The following is a 17,776-nucleotide window of genomic DNA, read 5'->3' as shown; positions in this document are numbered from 1 at the left end:
CTCATTCCATTAATATTAGAAATGATAAAATATTATATAATAAAATGTTATATAAATATTAAGTTCTTAAATTAAAATAATAAGTATGGAGTATTGTCAAGGTTTTGTAATTATTTAAACGAAATGAATAATAGAAAAAGGAATGAATCGGGTTGCGTTTGTGGAAAAAAGAAGAAAGTACATTCCTTGTAAAATGAAAATAGGGAATAGAAAAATGATGCAGGAGGTTTGGTTGGTCACTTGGTCCACTAGGCTACCTAAACTAAACTAAAAACCAAAACCACCCTTCGGATTCCTTTTACCATCACCAAACCAAACCAAACCATGGGTGAATGCGTGAGCAAGTGAGTTCAACAAGAAACCAAAACCCGTGACTCAGCCCACTCTTCTTGGCCTAACCACTGACCAAACCTCTCACTCTCTCTCTCCTTTCTATCAATGGCATCTCAACAACACGATGCCGTTTTCCGCGAAGAAGACATGGACGACGACGACGAGTCCCAGGAGGACGAAGAGTTCGAAGAAGAGGACGACGTTTTGGCAGCCGACGATGAAGAAAACGAGTCCTCTCCCTCCACCGCTCTCGCCGTCACCGTCGCCGTCCCCGGTTCCGCCATCTCAAACGGTGGAGGCACGCCACTATCCACGCCCACCGCCACCACCATCGTCATCGGTGACTCCTCCGATCCGAAGCGGCGGCGCCTGGAGCCAATCGAGGAAAAGAAGCCTCCGCCGCCGCTGGACGACTCGCGGCGGCTGTTCCAGCGCCTGTGGACCGACGAGGACGAGATCGAGCTCCTTCAAGGGTTCCTGGACTACACCTCTCAGAGAGGATCCTCTCACCACAACGACACCGCTCTGTTCTATGACCAAATCAAGTCAAAACTCCAACTCGATTTCAACAAGAACCAGCTGGTGGAGAAGATCCGAAGGCTGAAGAAGAAGTACCGAAACGTCCTCAACAAGATTGGCTCCGGCAAGGAATTCTCCTTCAAGAGCGCACACGATCAAGCCACCTTCGAAATCTCTCGCAAGATCTGGAGCAGCGTGGCTCCAGTCGGCGAAAATTCCTTGGACGACGACGAAATCAACCCTTGCCCCAACCCTAACCCTATCATCCCCCACCCTAACCTTAATTTTAGCCCCGTAATTCTCAAGAACGAAACGACTTCCAGGAATTCCACGGAGAAGAAAACACCGAAGCGCTCCCGGCCTCGATCGGCGGTGAAAGTCGAGCCAAACGATGGATCCGCGTCGAACAGAGATCTTAATTGTACTAGCAATGCTACGACTACGGCTACTCCTACTGCTACGGCTACGGCTACTAACACTACCGCTACTACTGCTACTACTAATAACAATTATAACAGTGGTTATAGCAATAACATACCGAGTTTGATTGAGGAGACGGTGAGGAGTTGTCTGTCGCCGGTGGTGAGGGAGTTGGTGGGAGCGATGGGAGGGGGAGCGTTTGGTGGGAGAGGAGTTTCCTTGAATTTAAACCCCATTCCTTTGATGAATTTGAGTTATGGTGGTGGAGAATTGGTGGATGAAAAATGGAGGAAGCAACAGATATTGGAATTAGAAGTGTATTCGAAGCGGTTGGAGCTGGTGCAGGATCAGATCAAGGCTGCGATGGAGGAGTTACGGTCCGGTGGAGGAGGAGGAGTTTGATCACGCACGCCTTTTAGTTTGTTCTTCGGTTCCTTTTTGTAGTGAGTGATTGGAGTTCTCCTCTTCATGTTCACTTCATCACACCAAAATTTGCCTCGTAATTTGCTTCATACTCATAGAGCTTAGCACTTAGCTAGTAACTAGTAAGTAAGTGGTAAGTAGTGTTTTATTTATCTCTGATTCGGTAGAGCATTTGTCAATTAAAATAAAATGTTTACATTTTAGTCCGTTTTATGTTCCTTTTATTTTCAATGGTCTCATACATGTACAGAACAGATTGAAATAATTGGTCCGGAGTGATGGCTTTGAACCATGATATGTTGTAAAAGATGCAAAAATTAGTGGCTTCTTAATTCTGGAATGATCTTGTTACACAACTTTAACTATCTTTCGTATTATTGTAATTCCATCGATTGTAAAATTTGGCATTTTAATATCTGAATGAGATTCTACAATGTTTCGGGGGCAATTGTTGAACAAGAAAACAATGTGTGTTGTAAACCAGTTCTCGAGTTCAAGCACAGTGGAATGGTCTATTCATATATGCTGCAAGCGATTGGGGCTGGAAGCTCTTCGAATTTTGGATGCTTAATCCGTCTCAGATGGGTCAGTTTGTATCTCTGATTACCATCAGCGGTCAGTTCTGGTTTTAATGCTCATTTTTTAGTTATTGAATGTTCAGTTATTTTTAGACCAAATCATCATCAAATCAATTCCTGTCATTTTATAGTTTAACAATATTTCTATATAAAATAGCAGATAGTGTATTATAAAATTCAAGTTGATGAGTTGGAGAAATAAAAAATATTTTTCTACTTTAAAACATTGATATGAGAATAAAATATTAATTAAAATTTGGATCTTATAAAAGGAAAAGATTGCAAAAAGAATGGACATAAAGAAATCTACGAAGAGTAAATTAAAGCACTGAAAATCACCTTAACATCAAATTCATCTTTCATACAACAGTCAGTTAAACCTTGAATTTTCTGAACATTACCTAATTGGATCTTTTAACACCGGTTGAATTAACTGGTAGCAGTCAATTAATCATTTGACTAGCATTAGGGATTAGAGTAGTTGATATGTCAATTTCAGAGTTCAAACTGGAGTTTCTTTGAATGATACGAGGAATTAAAGTAGATTCTGATTTTAGAAGTGAAATTTATTTATTTATTCAGATTCTTTTAGGCTAAACATAATAAATGTTTTCAAGACAACAATTTAAAGAGAATGTTCTTCGTACAATTTCATACGAGGAATTAAATTATTATTATCATTATTGAATAAGTGAATGTCCTTCATACAATTTCATCGCAATGCAATTTTTAATAATTTTCAATAAAAAAAATCAATTTATTATTAATGATAAGATTCCGCTAAGGTTGATTAACTTTCCACCTTTTTATCTGAGAAAAAAATAGGTGAAAAGCAAAAGAGGAAGGTAATGTTCTGAAATTCACGCAATGATTAGTTCATCCCTTATCCACCATCTCTTTTCGGCAAAGCTTTCAGTTCACCAATCATGTGACCAGAAGGAAAATATTAAAAAAATGACAAAAATAATACTTTAAATTAAAAAATATTCAAAATATGATTTTAGTGTCTTGATTGTTTCAGAAACAAATTTGAGAGAAAAGCATAAAATGGAAAAGAATTAGGAAATACAGTAAACTGACCTTGAATGAGGGAGTGAAAGAAGAAAATTGGGGAGTGCAGGAAGAAAGAGAGAGGCGACCCAAAAGAAGCTGAAGAAGAAGCCCAGAGAGAGAATTATTATTGGAATGAATAATGAAAAAGGGAAAAATTAGAAGAAAATTAAAAAAAGAAATGCATACCTTATCCAAGAGGAAGGGCATATACTATGGTTATTCTCGTCTTCTCCTCCACAGAAGAACCAACCGTCACTCACGGCTGGCTCTATCTTTCAACGAACAATGGCTAGCTTTACTCCACCGTCACCTTTCTCTCTCCACTTCTCAACCTTCTCTCTCAAACCCAAACCCAAACCCAAATTGAAACCTCATTCTCTTCCTTCTCTCTTTGCCAAACCCCGAAAACTCACCGTCAACTCCATCGACGTCTCAAAGGAAGATACCACACCCACGCCAACGCCGGAGGCGGAGGCGGAGAACTTGGACCCGCGGCGGCTGGAGGAGAAATTCGCGGTTCTGAACACTGGCATCTACGAGTGCCGGTCGTGCGGTTATAAATACGACGAGGCGGTGGGCGATCCTTCGTATCCGATTCCCCCGGGTTTCCAGTTCGAGAAGCTTCCAGACGATTGGCGGTGTCCCACGTGCGGAGCCGCACAGAGTTTCTTCGAGAGCAAGAGCGTTCAGATCGCAGGGTTTGCGCAGAACCAACAATACGGACTCGGGGGAAATTCCCTCACCTCGGGTCAGAAGACCGTACTTATATACGGCACTTTGTTGCTCTTCTTCGCTCTCTTTTTGGGTGGTTACTTCCTCCAATAGTTTCTCTTTTTGTTATGTTGGATTGGATATATATTTATCGACGAAGGGTTATATATATATATGAATGTATGTATTGTATCTATGTAGTCATCAATCTGCTCTTCATCTTTCTTTCCTATTGTTTTGGATGCAAGCTACCACACGCTTTTCTTGCTTTGGATGAGTTATACAATTCGTATAATAATACTGTATCAATCAAATACCGCGTTCTTCTCAAATAATCTTAAAAGTAGTTCCTTTTTGGATGGTAGAGTAAGCTTAGGATTTGACTTACAGTTTGCAAACCGTTTTGAGATTCTCTTCTTTCTGAGTAAAAAATAAAAATACTTGCATTGTTCTTGTAGACTTGTTTTTTCTTTACTTATTGTAATTTTATGGGAACTTGCAGTTTTTTTAGTGATTTGTCAATGCATCATAATTTTTTTTTCGGTTGATTAATTAGCAGTGCATCATCGTATCAATTTAATAATAATTCCAGGCAATTATAAATAATTGTTCTGAATGATTATCTTCTTATATGAGACACTGGAAAAAGGGTCAGGAAATCTTGTGCTTCCGAGACTACATCACGATCAGATAATGGTTACTAGAACAACAGAAATTCGGATACGTTTGAAATAATTGTGTTAGAATAAATCTAAAAGTCGAGTCCAAGACTTTATCAACTAATTTATCGGATACAATCACTGATAATATTTACTTTTTCAAATATTTTAATAATTTCAATTCTTTAAATTGTTCTCGTTATAGAGATTTTTTTTTTTTATTTAGACGCGTAAATATTGAAAATAAAGTTTTCGAAATGCTTTTTCTGAAAATACGAAGTTACACTTTTGAAAAAGCACGTTTATGTATTCTACTTATCGTGTACTGAAGTAAGGAAAACCCTTCATAATCGAAGATATGTATGTGAAAAAGCATTAATACATGAGATATCCTAAATTGTTTTTTTTTTTATAGAGAAGATCAAGCCTAATCTCTAATTTAACTTTAACAAAATAACTAGAATGTGTACATGTAAAATTTTAATACTCATTTTTATACAAAGCATCCATTTTTAATATTCAATAAAACGAAATGATCTAAATCAAACCTTGGTCGATCAAATTCCTTCTTCAGTGTTACTGTAAAAACAATCCAATCAGACTATCGTGTATTGACTTCAACCAGATACAGATAAGACACGGAATAATATAAAATTGGATAACGATATGTGAAATATTTTTTTTTACATTTTTTATATCTTAATACCATTTACATGTTATTATTATGTTATTATTATGTGATGTGATTGTCCATATTGATTTTTATAATTATTATTATTGATTTTAAAATAATTTTAAACTAATCACATAATTACAAATAAATAATGTTAAAATATTGTTAAAATAATATTATCAAAATATCATACACTCCAATCCAATCATAAATCATCGTAACTCTTGAATCTGCCAACTTTTACAACAGTTAAGCTCTAAATCATATCAACAATTATTTATAATTGATTGACACATTTTACAGTGTACCCATTTTAACTCTTTAATTCTGAAAAAAAAGAAAAAGATATATTCAAACAGATCTTACTTTTCAACTACAAATTTACGATTGTCTATTAAAGTTGGATGTGGTACATGATAATACAAGTGCCACTGAGCGCAGCGGGATTTATACATGCTACCCTACACATAGCAATTACAAGTTTATACAATAACTTTTACTATTTGTTTAGAACTTGAAAAGCAAGAATATTGTGAATATACTATAGCACTCCCACCTTTCTAAGTGCCCCGGTCTACTGAAGCCAGAACGCGATTCTTTGCAGGCTGCAGCAACTTCACAGCAGAAGATTATTTAAGTGCTATCCAAAGCTTTGATAAGCATTTGTCAGCCTGTTGCATTGCATTTCGATGGCAGATGATTTCCGAACTATGGCATTGTTGAACGGATGAGCAGCAATTTGAGGAACAGTGCCCAAGGAATGGAAGAGGGCACTTCGGTGACAAGGCAAATAAGTAAACTCCACAACAATCACTACTGATTCCCGTACTCTGGCATATCTTGGGGTTGCCGACTTCTAACTTGGTACACCTTCTTCATGTGCTTATTATCGTAAGCTCCCCCAATTGCAACTTCTTGATGCCTAGCATATATTCCGTTCGTATCAGGTGCTCTAGTAATCCAGTTTGGAGGTGGTATAGGAGGACCCACAAATTGCTGTTGCAGATTAGTTGTTGGTCCTGAATTGGGTGGCCTTGATAACATCACCACAGGTGTCTTTGGTGGAGGCACTGCATATGGCCTTGGTCTTGGGCCTTCCTCCATTGTAAAAGTATGGAACCCAGTTCTCCCATTGTAGTAATGTTGTTCATGATACTGTGACCTATCCTGTATCCTAAAATTCTGTTTGTCATTATATCCACCATTGGATGAGACTGGATATCTAGGTCTAGGCATCATGCCCTGGTGATTGTAATGATGTCCGTAATAACCACTTGTGTCCTCGGCATAATATTTACCAGGTCCAGATGGTCCTGGTGATCTAAGCACCCTGTTCATTGCATGATGGCCTGGAAGCTGCTCTGGGAATCCGTATGTTGCGTTATTTGGTTTAATATTAAGGGTGTTCTTCACAAGACGATGTGCTGCTTCCCCCAGTTGAGGCCCAGCCATTGCTCCGTGTAGTTGTGGTCTGTCACATGCATCATACTAGAAAGGTAAGAGCTCTAACAAATCTGTCTTATCACTCGCTCAAAGACCATATTTAATGCAAGAAAAACTTCATGTGCTTGATTTGAAACGTACTGAGAACTTATCAACCCACTCAATATGGAATTTTCTATTTCTCCCTAAGACAATTGCTTAAAGTAAATATTGATAATTTCCTAAAAAAAATTGTCCACATACGGCAGTGAGTAATACAGTGCCACAACCGCATTGAACTTTAAATGTCACCAGCAGCGGGGGTTTATTTATCCATACATAAATAATATATAAAACTATACTACAACAATCTAATTACAACTCAGGAATAGATTCTAACCTTTCTCTGCCATGACGCCGACCACTATTTTCTTCGTGCCATAACACAGGAAAAGGTTTAATATCAATGGCTTTTAATATCTGCAAACATAACCAATGTCAAAGTAAATGAGATCTATACATGATCTTGAAGAAACTAAACAAAAATATGATATGTCCCATCACTTAATGTCTAAGAGAGGTCAGAATACCAACCTTTATTGGCATTTGTACACCATTTGGAGGTCTTGGAATATGTCTATGTTTACGAGGATTAAGATAGGTAATATTTCTGAAATTTGAAACACTCAACATGAGTTCATCCACTGATTTTAAAATATCAGGAAAGTGTAAAAGAAAAAAACTTACAAAACTTGATTGTACTCAATGTCTTGCAATCCCTTGATGGGAGAGGATACAATGGTTCTGAGCACATTTCTTTCATACAACCAGAGGTGTCCATTCATACCATCACTGCTATCAAAGATTCCAAGACAATTAGCAAACATATTTATGATTTTGACTGGTGAGTATTACCAAACCATATTCACTAACCTAACACTTGGGTCAATAGGTACAGCAGGTCTGTCATGCAGAGAGAATTGACAAGAATATTGGTAGTACGATAAGATATATGGAGCCAAATTATGCGCTCTGTTGACATAAAGCAAATCAAGCATCTTACTATTTCGGAGCTGTTCCTCCACCTGCACATAAATTTTTGAATGAAATTAAGCACCCAGATGCAAAAGTATGATTCAAATTAACAGTTGTAAAGTTCAGGACTAAAAATTATATAGTTAAAAGTACTTCAGCTCGAACCAACAGATTCCAGAAAATGCACAGCAAACTGTCAGGGATAATTGTGCAAAAGAAACAGTACTAACAGAGGCTTATCACTTAACAATCAACTTCTTAGATTATTTATTCTTTGATGCAATTTCAAGTCCAACAACTTTGGACCAATAATCTTTTACAGTTGGTCACAAACGAAATAGACTAGAAAAGTAAAAGAAAACAATTCCAGACCGTTAATGTTCCTTCAAGCTTGCTTGTGGCAGAGAGCAATTTTTTCTCATCAATGAACGGCAACTTGGCAACGCCCTGAAAAAAAATGCAACAGTAAACTTAACCCCCACTTTATTGTAAATCATTAATATTAATAAAAAAATTAGGTCACAGAGACCGTTATATTACCTGCCATGCATATTTTTTGCCATTCATATCAATCTCAAAATCTGTCCAAAAAAGAAAAATATGTCAAAAAAGCAAAACAAGTAACTCTAGAAACTGAGATATAGCAGAATAAGTCAACAATAATCAGGTGATCTCACCAGCAGGGTAGAATTCAAGAATAGGTGATGAAGGATCAGTCATCAAATCCCTGTATTTTTCAGGCAGTGCACTTGAACTGTGTAACAAGAACTTAATAAGCATCAGCACAGGATGCATGATATGATAGATCTAATGACAGGAAAGAAGAAAGAACCTTGATGCAGGTAGGGTTCCCATTAGTTGATCAAATGGCTTAAATGGTTCTCCCAAAAAAAAAGTTATCTCCAGATCAGCTAGATCTTTAAGATCAGAAGCAAAAGGAGCATAGTGGTATGGGTAGTACCTGAATGAACAAACAAAAATGAAAAATATTGAAGAATATTAATGGGATGATAATTTCAACAAAACTGAAGGAGTCTCAGAAAATTTCTTCAATAATCTTAAAGCCACTCGAACACCAAAAAGCCAGTATCCCAGCTTTAAAGGCTTGCAGTCCATATTTTATATTAATAATTCTTTAAAAATCATGATTAGAAGTTCCTGCTGGAAAATATATTTGAAGCCCAATAGCTATGAGCAACAATACAAGGTTCCAACAGAATATAGAGATGCAGGAAAACTTGCTAAAAGAACATATCTGAAGCAAAACAATCTTCAAGCCAGACCAAAGTATATTACAATACATCTAACTACAGTGCTGAGAAGCTTCACAAGATAGTGTAATTCACAATGAGGAATAATTGTCGCACATCAAAATAATGACCATGCCTCCATTGTACTAAAACTGTGTATGGTCGCTAGTACAAACATTGCTTTGGGTGCACCACAATTAAATGTTTACTTAAACAACAAAAAATTACTAATAAAAAGTTAAAAACAATGATATTTAATTACTTAGGAAACAGTATGTTCATGTATTGCATGATAAAATGCATTTAGAACTCATGGTTAGCAGTGTATAGGAAGTTGCACCTAATTAATAGTAGCCTAGGAAATATTCTCCACTGAGTCTATTACGAGACAGTATATGGGTGATACACAGAACCTATATATATATATATATATATATATATATATNATATATATATATATATATATATATATATATATATATATATATATATATATATATATATATATATATATATATATATATATATAGTACATTCTACTAAATCCAGACACTCGATCCTTTAAGGGATCAGGCCAAGGGTGGGGATATTTTCTCAGCATGAGTTTAAAAGTAAGTTTTTCATCAAAACTGCTTACAGTATAACATTATGCGCTGAATTCTTAGAGTTTGGCCTAAATAAAACCCCATAAAACTATGCATGTAAGGTGAGGATTACCCAAGCTTAATAAGCTTTTGGTTAACTCATATATCAAGTTGACGTGGGATGAAGCACCAGCCTTGGAGCTGAAATTAAGGCAGATCCCAGAGAGGCCACAATTAAGGTGGGTTAAGGGTGACCGTAATCAAGGAAGCTTTCCAACATAAACGAACCAGATTATGAATCTACTAACAGAAAATAGCAGGAATGGGTTCAAATATAATATATTAGCTAGTAAAAGAACAACTAACCATTGCCATGAGCAGACACCCTGGTAGTAATACCGACAAACCCAACAAAGGCCTTCTACATATTTCAAGACCTATAAGGAAGACCAAGACAAATCAGGTATCTTCTATGAAAACCTTAAATTGTAAGGGTTGGGTAAAAATAGCCATCAGCAAGGAGAAAAACAATTAAATCCAACACACCACCAATCAATTCATGGGGACAAATATTCAACCAGTGTGAGGCCCTTAACTCAAGAACATAACATATTGAGGAACTGTACTGGCCAACATCCTCTTGTGAAACACAGGCAGTTAATAACATCAAGATTTCAAGACAGATTTCAAGAGACATAAACGGCATGTGCCTAACATCATTTAGAAAGAAAACTGTAACAATGTGAGCCTAGTGCACCATTTACAAAAGAAAAGGAGTAGTTTAGGTGTTCTTTGGTCTGAAAAAATTGTTTTCTATTTTTATTTACTGTTTTCAATTCTACTTACAAAAAAGCCACCTTATTTTCTCTTTGTTTCCTTTTTAAAAAGTTCATATATGAAATAGTGAAAAAAAAAATTCAGAAACAGGAAATCATGTGAAAATATGGCAACATTTTTGTAATTAACAGCGAAAACAGAAAACACTTTAAAGCAAACAGGTCCTTATAAGCTCATTTAAGGAGTTTCTGAAAGTGAAATATGTTATTGTTGATAATTTGATACTCAAGTTTTTGCATTGAAAAACTTTTTTAAGATTTGAATTTGTAAATTTGAAAATTTTTCCATTATAACCCATGAGAAAGGTAACAACAAATAATTCCAAGAATACTGATTAGCCCATACTGTATCTTTCTTGATTTTGTCGATCTCCTCCAGATTCAATGCACCAAATTTTTCTGCATAATACCTTTCCTTGTATCCAGGCTCTCCTAACTTAACCTAAAAAAATAACAAACACATTGTAGTTAATAAAAATTCTCATAATATTGGATTTCACGTGGTCTGGCATAGGCTAAGTTTCCATTCAGGGATCACTCTTGATATAAATTGTATCTCACCCAAACAAATACATGACTTCTAAGATCCAAGATCGTTTAGCAACTTTAAACAAACAAAAGAAACATTTAATTTAAAAAAGAAAATTCTAGCTGTGAAAGTGATCGTTCTCATCATTGTTCCCCCACTAAAAGAGAACACATTGAAGTTGTTTCAGGCACTGCCCACGCACTTCTGTTTTAAATACAAATGGAGAAAAAAAAAGTACAAGTATAAACCCTTCAACATGGCTACTAAAATTTATCAGAATTCCCCTCAACTCAACTGGTTAGTCATAAATGCAACAAGGCAAACTACAATTTATTCCAAATACTGCAGTTTACTTCCCCAGGTTGCCAAAGTAGTAGATATTATAGGATATAACAAAAGAGGTATAACTTACCTGTTATATAAAACTATTAGTTATATAGAAGAATATATGTGTACATACAAAACTAGCACAGGTGAAAAACAAGAATAAAATAACATTCATAACTATTTAAAAATCTTAAAGTTACTACAAGCTTTGCAAGGCTTTCTTTGAAGAATTTTAAGTGTAGAAAGTGGGAATCATGTCACCCACAGACCAGCTGGGCAGAAAGATTTAGTGTGCAACCACAAACCATCAGACGACAGAAACAGGAAGATGGCAATTGCAGAAGCAACCCTCCCAGATTTCATTTGCACATAAGCAGATGAATCCATAATTCAATCACAAAATGGCACACATCCCAGTGAACGTTTAATCACACAAAAGTTGCTATTGGAAAGCCACCTTAATAGTGACCACTTCGGGGAAGCTTTAATTGCAGCCTTGAGGAGGTGTGTTTAGTCTCACAATTGCCCAAGAGAAATGACTTACATAGAGCTTATAAAACTTAGCCAATCCTAATCTTATAAGCTTGTTTGTGAGATTGAGTTAGACCTTAAATTTAAATTCTTAAAAAGGTGATTTTACACAAACCCAGCATATTGTGTTCTGAGCTTGAATTACGGCCTTCCACAAAGACAGAAGCACACAACTCAGTAAGTCAGCAATCAGAAACCAATTCTGATTATCATAATCCTATGTGGAAACTAATCACCCATCACAAGCCACAGCAACCCACAGACACGCTAACCTCAATGTATGTTTGGGAAGCCACAGCCACTAGAATCACTGTGGTTTGGGGTCCAGAAAAGTGCAGTGAGGTTCCCAACAAAATTTTTAAATGTCAGCAAAAAATACTAAATTCAAGCAAAATGCTTAAGAATTCAAGAAATAAATAGTTACTGAACCTTGTCCGAAACAGATGCTCGTGGTTCTTCAGGCATTTCTCCTCTTGCCCTAGCTCTCATCTCTTCATTAATTTCTGTAGCCTTAAAAAACAATCAAACCAAAAGTATTGCATATCAGGAAGTAAACTTCAAAACCATATTAGAGAGAAATATACATATACATATATATAAAGATATATATGTTTGTGTGTGTGTATCTCTCTCTCTCTCTCTCTCTCTCTATCTCTCTCTCTCTCTCTCTCTCTCTCTCTCTCTCTCTATATATATATATATATATATATATATATATATATATATATATGTATATATCATTTCAATTGGTGAAACTAATCAGACACNAGACAGGATTAAAACAATATGCGAGGTTGTTTGTTCATTACCTAAGCTTCAGTTTTCTTATGTGTATCTCTCTCTCTCTCTCTCTCCATTGGCAAATCTGATTTCCGGGCACTGGGGAAAAATACTCACAGACGCAGTATATTTGAAACAGTGCAACACGGTCTATGCAAACGGCACGTTGAAGGATAGATTATACAGGCATGTTCGATGTGCTCTCTCTCTCTCTCTCTCTCTCTCTCTCTCTCTCTCTCTCTCTATATATATATATATATATATATATATATATATATATATATATATGTATATATCATTTCAATTGGTGAAACTAATCAGACACATTTGTGAATCACCTCCCGGCTGTAAAATCTAATGTCACAACACAACCCACATCGGAATTCCTTTCAAACCTTTACAATGAGAGAAAAGGAAACAAAGGGCAACAAAAAATATAGTATTATGTTGGCGATGACTTGTGAACTTGCAGATGGGTAACACCCAAGTTGAGAGTCACGTGCAAGAGGGGAAACACAATACCTACTACAATGGAACAAGGCTTAAGGAGTTGTCTTCTAGAACTTTATTGGATATACCTGATGATTCTATACATCCTGACAAAAATCTGCCCATCGATGAACTTTACTTAGCAGTCATTTCCTATGTTCAACGAAAAATTAAAGGACAACTATGTTCCCAAAGTATGATACAACCAGATTAAATGATGCTTCAGATACAGTTTAAACCCCTTATATAATTATTTAATTTGTGTAGAATCCAAAGCCAATTTAGTTCCTCCATAAATACCCAACATGACTTTAAATGATATGAAACAGTGTAATTTAGAAATGTGTTAAGTCTTCTTCCCAAATAACTTAATTTCAACTCTATTCAAGTAGGAAGCAAAAATTATGGATGATGGAATAAAATTGTCTCAGTGAGAAATTTTAAACAGTAAAAACAGGCCAATAAAATAGAATGCAAAATGGAATGGAGAGTGAAATGAAGATTTATCCACATCAAATCAACAGAAGAACTTTCTTACAATGTATCATGCAAATATACCATCTAAAAGTACAGAATCATGAAAATAAGCAGATATGGCTATTATCGAACTTGATTAGCTCAAAATTCCAGAGGGTTCAGAAGTTTAAGAATACATAATAATCATCCCTTCCAAAGAGGGATAGTCAATACGTTGAAATAACAATACCTGTTGAATGCGAACTCGTTTCTGAAATATTTGATCTTCATGAACAGCAACAGACTGAATAAAATGTTCCACTCTCTCTAAGAAAACCTGGAATATTCAATGATATTCTTATTGCAACACTAATTTAAGAACCAAAAACTCCAGATAGATGACTTAAGAGATAAGACAATCAGTTGAAGGGAAGATCATTGCTAAAAATGATTTTGTCACATACCAGAACAACACATCACAAAATTAAAAGCACAACTTAACTGAATTTCAGAAAAAAAAAAATGAGAAACTTACCTCACCCGCTTCAGTAAGATAACCACCCATGGCAGTGAATTCTTTTCTATAAATATGCATCAATAAGTTGACAGCCCCCTGAAACGGTAAAAAGATTATCAAAGAGAGGTATAGAGCAGGATATGCAGGTAAAGAGCATAAGTTAAGCATGTTCAATTAAAAATTATTTAGAAAAAACTAGAAGCATATAGCACAGGCATACTTTTTGTTTCACCTTACTCCTCAATATAACATGGTGCCTTCCAAATGCTTACCTCACGTATTTCTAATGTTGGCATGTGAGGAAGAAAGTCATTGCCAACAAAGAAGCATAGAAATACAAAATCATCCACTATGCGTTCAAAGTCAATCTCAAAAGGAGGGTTGGGGATCTCCATTTCATATTGCAAATATTCACGCAGCACCCAGATGTTAAGAAACTGTACATAGGAGATTTTAGTTTCAAACTAAAAATCAGCAGAAAAGAATAATGAATATCCAGTCTAACATGCTGAGTTGCAATATCGAACCTGATATTTCTTCTTGTGAACTGGGGCATCATCAACTGGATTCCAGTCCTCAGGTTTCTCACCTGGCTTACCACGACAATCAGCTGCAAAATGGCCAATTTGCCCACACTGATAACACTTGTCCTGTTGTCCAGGGAAAGTAATTACCTGTGCACTCATGTAATTAATCATCAAGGCAATCCATTGGGATCAATGATCTAAAATCACATAGAAAGTTTGTGCACTGAAAACTCACCTCCCTTAATATGGAGAAATGAACCTCATGTGTGGCTAAGGCCAACATAATCAAATCAGCATCCTGAATTAAAGATCATATTAATGAGATCACCATTCAAATACTAAAGATAAATACTCCAACCTTGGATAAAATGAAAAATTTTAAATCAGACAAAAACTCACCAATCCATACAGACAGTGACGAGTATTTGGATTAAATCCTGGAAGGTTACGTTGTGATCTTATGTATTCCATTATTTTATGTTCTCCCTCACCAGGAACATTTGAATCAGAAAGTATAACCTTCAAAAAAAGACCCAATGTAGCTCCATAGATAAATAAATAGAAACAAAATATTCTGAAAACAAGATATATACAATATGAGAAAAGAAAATAAAGAGGATTAGTCCTCAAGGAAGGAATGTGCAGTATTGAAGAGATCAAGGGAGCAAAGAATAAATAGGATAAGGTCAACCTTTGTATTTATCCAGCCAGGGTTGTAATTTAATCTAGTCTGTATATAATACTGAAGAGCCACTGACAACACTGCCATAAATGGAGTGCCAGGGGTAATGACATTTGAGTCATAGGTTTCAGGCTTGTCTTTAGAAGACAAGAGTTCCATCTCACCCTCAAATTCTTCCCTGAGTCTTTCCTTTTCAGCTTCCTACAGCATCACATTTTACTCAATTTTTGTTATAGAAATAGCAGGAGATCATAGTAAATAAGAGCGTGTTTATATTCTTACAGCCTCAGCTGCATCTTTTGCTGCTCGGAATCGCCGTGATCGTTGCTGATTCATTTTGGCTCTTGGTGCAACACCATCTAATGGTGCAAGAAAAGAACATATGGAATAAACGGTTGGAACGAGGATTCAAAGTCAAATCAGATATACAGTAGTACAACATTACAGACAAAAAATTACAGCCTCTCAAAAATCATATGCTTCTAGTTTCCACATTGACTATTCTGTTTTACAAGCACTTATCTGAATCTTTTACCTGAAAAAGATTTGCACGAGGAAAGTATACCGTACAAAAATGTGCCAAGTAGCCAATCATTGAAAAGAAATAGAATGCTTAAAGGGAACCAAGTTAATGGATTTTTACAAAGTTCTTTAGTGTGATTTCTAAGCTTTTGACATTGAGACATCAAATATCTTGGATTTATAACTTAAAGGAGCAGACCTGGCAGATCCTCCATGATGAGAAACTATGATCCAAAAAATATAACATTTATCCAATTATTCCTAAAACATACAGGGTAGGATTCACACATTCCATAAATCCGCACAATGAGCATACTTTTGGGACATCGACTAAAACAAAATAGTAATTATAATCAATGTCATCACAAATTACTCTTCATTAACATATTGTTTACTTAAATCAATGGTATCGATCTTATTTCCTCCAAGTATCAAATAAGATTAAGCATAGGTAAAGAATCAATGCATTGATATCGGATTTGCATTCTTATCCAATATGATAAGCAAAGAACATGCATGTCTTGGTGTTCCATAGTACCACGTTGATGGGAAATGCAATGGTGAGAAAATGCTACATACCAATTGCGAGATAAAGAAGCTTCCTTGGGCGAACCAATGAAAATAGATGGTCAATGTAGTCAAACATTATTTTGAATACATCTTCATAGGTAGCAGGTGCCGGCTGCATTTTAAAGATTAATCAACAACAAGCACTTCACAAAATAAAAATTTGAATTCACAAAAAACAATTCCGCTTAGACAAAAAATAAAGAAACAACAGATCCCAATCGCCATAGTCTAGTCAATTTTGTATAAGGTTTCACTCTGCTCATATAACCCTGCATGATGCCATATCTTCAAAATGCTCCAGGAGCTCAGTTTGCAGAGCCTCTAAATACAGCAAATTCTAAAGCAAGATTTCAACAATCAATTGACGAACATATTACCTCAATAGCAATCATCACACGAAGACTTTAAATGCGAAGTTGAAACAGAAACTCACAGGTTCACTACCGTAATTCTCCGTTCCTTTGCCTATTTCTATTAGGTTATTACGTCTACTGACTCTTTTTAACCAATGAAGAAGACATTAATGCTATTAACAAAATAACAGGTCAATCGGTTGCAATATTGGAGTCACGAAAACAGAATAACGGATTGAATGAAAGTGAGGTGAAGCGAAGCATGTAGGTACCTTGCCGTCAGGATGAAAACAGGGGTGAATGATGCCGTTCATGTCCAAGTACAAGTTGTCGAACTCCATGCCATTAGGATTAGGTTTAGAAACATCAACAGCGCCTTCGCCGGCGGCGGTGTCCTCCTCCACAACGTCGACGATCGAGAGCGGGTACCGATCCGCGAGCCACCGGTAAAACGCTGGCACTCCCATATTTCCGGCTCGCTTCGGCCCGGTTCGGAAACACGAGAGAGAGGAAAAATAATTATGATAAAAAACAACAAGAGAGGGAGATCTATGTTGCCGTTTAATGTACGGGCGGCTGCGGTGGCCGCCTTATTTTATGAGACCAAAATGCCCCTGTTTAGGAGCGCCCTCGTCGAACCGGTGGCACGAGTTCGGTATTGAATGCTTCGGTTTGAGCATTAAACCGGTCCAAAGTTAAATCCAAAACATCTCTTATTATTTTTATTTTGAAAAATTTTGTATCGTCTAAATTTTAGTGTTAAAAAAAATAAACAACTAGCATTTGGTACTTGCATAGAAAAATATTTATTTACTATAACTGTACTAGGAACCACCGTTCGATCGTGAGAAATAGAGTCGGACGGACCACAGGCCAAGATAAACTAATCCACTGAAGACATCTAAATGAAGGCAGTCGGTTGTCTCTTAAGACGGCCGGCTAGACTAAGTAAGGAACCGAACGGGAAGACACGGACAATCTACATGGTCAAGGTAAG

At 36.2% G+C, this 17,776-nt stretch overlaps 3 protein-coding genes across 3 annotated transcripts; 2 read left to right on the top strand and 1 right to left on the bottom strand.

Annotated features, from left to right (window-relative positions):
- Positions 1-134: 134 nt before the first annotated feature.
- On the top strand, positions 135-2,057 carry LOC106775683 (probable transcription factor At3g04930). Its single transcript, XM_014662834.2, has one exon. It carries the CDS (start codon positions 439-441, stop codon positions 1,672-1,674), a length of 1,236 nt encoding a protein of 411 aa, XP_014518320.1. The 5' UTR covers positions 135-438; the 3' UTR covers positions 1,675-2,057.
- Positions 2,058-3,527: 1,470 nt separating this feature from the next.
- Positions 3,528-4,262, top strand: LOC106775684 (rubredoxin). Its single transcript, XM_014662835.2, has one exon. The coding sequence runs from the start codon at positions 3,612-3,614 to the stop codon at positions 4,149-4,151; it is 540 nt and encodes a 179-aa protein (XP_014518321.1). The 5' UTR covers positions 3,528-3,611; the 3' UTR covers positions 4,152-4,262.
- Positions 4,263-5,694: 1,432 nt separating this feature from the next.
- On the bottom strand, positions 5,695-17,455 carry LOC106775682 (5'-3' exoribonuclease 4-like). The gene is made up of 22 exons (XM_014662833.2): positions 17,052-17,455; positions 16,436-16,538; positions 15,617-15,693; positions 15,344-15,535; positions 15,052-15,171; positions 14,888-14,950; positions 14,653-14,799; positions 14,398-14,562; positions 14,144-14,221; positions 13,859-13,945; positions 12,313-12,393; positions 10,843-10,938; positions 10,027-10,097; positions 8,659-8,787; positions 8,504-8,580; positions 8,367-8,407; positions 8,199-8,273; positions 7,725-7,876; positions 7,539-7,643; positions 7,386-7,461; positions 7,192-7,271; positions 5,695-6,840 (listed from the first exon to the last, which is right to left on the bottom strand). The coding sequence occupies exons 1-22, from the start codon at positions 17,244-17,246 to the stop codon at positions 6,183-6,185; spliced, it is 2,868 nt and encodes a 955-aa protein (XP_014518319.1). The 5' UTR covers positions 17,247-17,455; the 3' UTR covers positions 5,695-6,182.
- Between the last annotated feature and the right edge of the window lie 321 nt (positions 17,456-17,776).

This window comes from Vigna radiata, chromosome 10 (assembly GCF_000741045.1).
Source record: "Vigna radiata var. radiata cultivar VC1973A chromosome 10, Vradiata_ver6, whole genome shotgun sequence".
Lineage (NCBI taxonomy): Eukaryota > Viridiplantae > Streptophyta > Magnoliopsida > Fabales > Fabaceae > Vigna > Vigna radiata.
The sequence above is the reverse complement of the archived record's forward strand: the minus strand, read 5'-3'. Positions and strand labels throughout refer to the sequence as shown.

Coding starts and splice junctions, on each gene's coding strand:
- LOC106775682 (XM_014662833.2), bottom strand. CDS start 17,246: ATGGGAGTGCCAGCGTTTTACCGGTGGCTCGCGGATCGGTACCCGCTC. Junction 15,536..15,616: donor CAAAAGATGCAGCTGAGGCT/GTAAGAATATAA, acceptor GTGATGCTGTAG/GAAGCTGAAAAGGAAAGACT. Junction 14,800..14,887: donor ATTTCTCCATATTAAGGGAG/GTGAGTTTTCAG, acceptor ATGAGTGCACAG/GTAATTACTTTCCCTGGACA.
- LOC106775684 (XM_014662835.2), top strand. CDS start 3,612: ATGGCTAGCTTTACTCCACCGTCACCTTTCTCTCTCCACTTCTCAACC.
- LOC106775683 (XM_014662834.2), top strand. CDS start 439: ATGGCATCTCAACAACACGATGCCGTTTTCCGCGAAGAAGACATGGAC.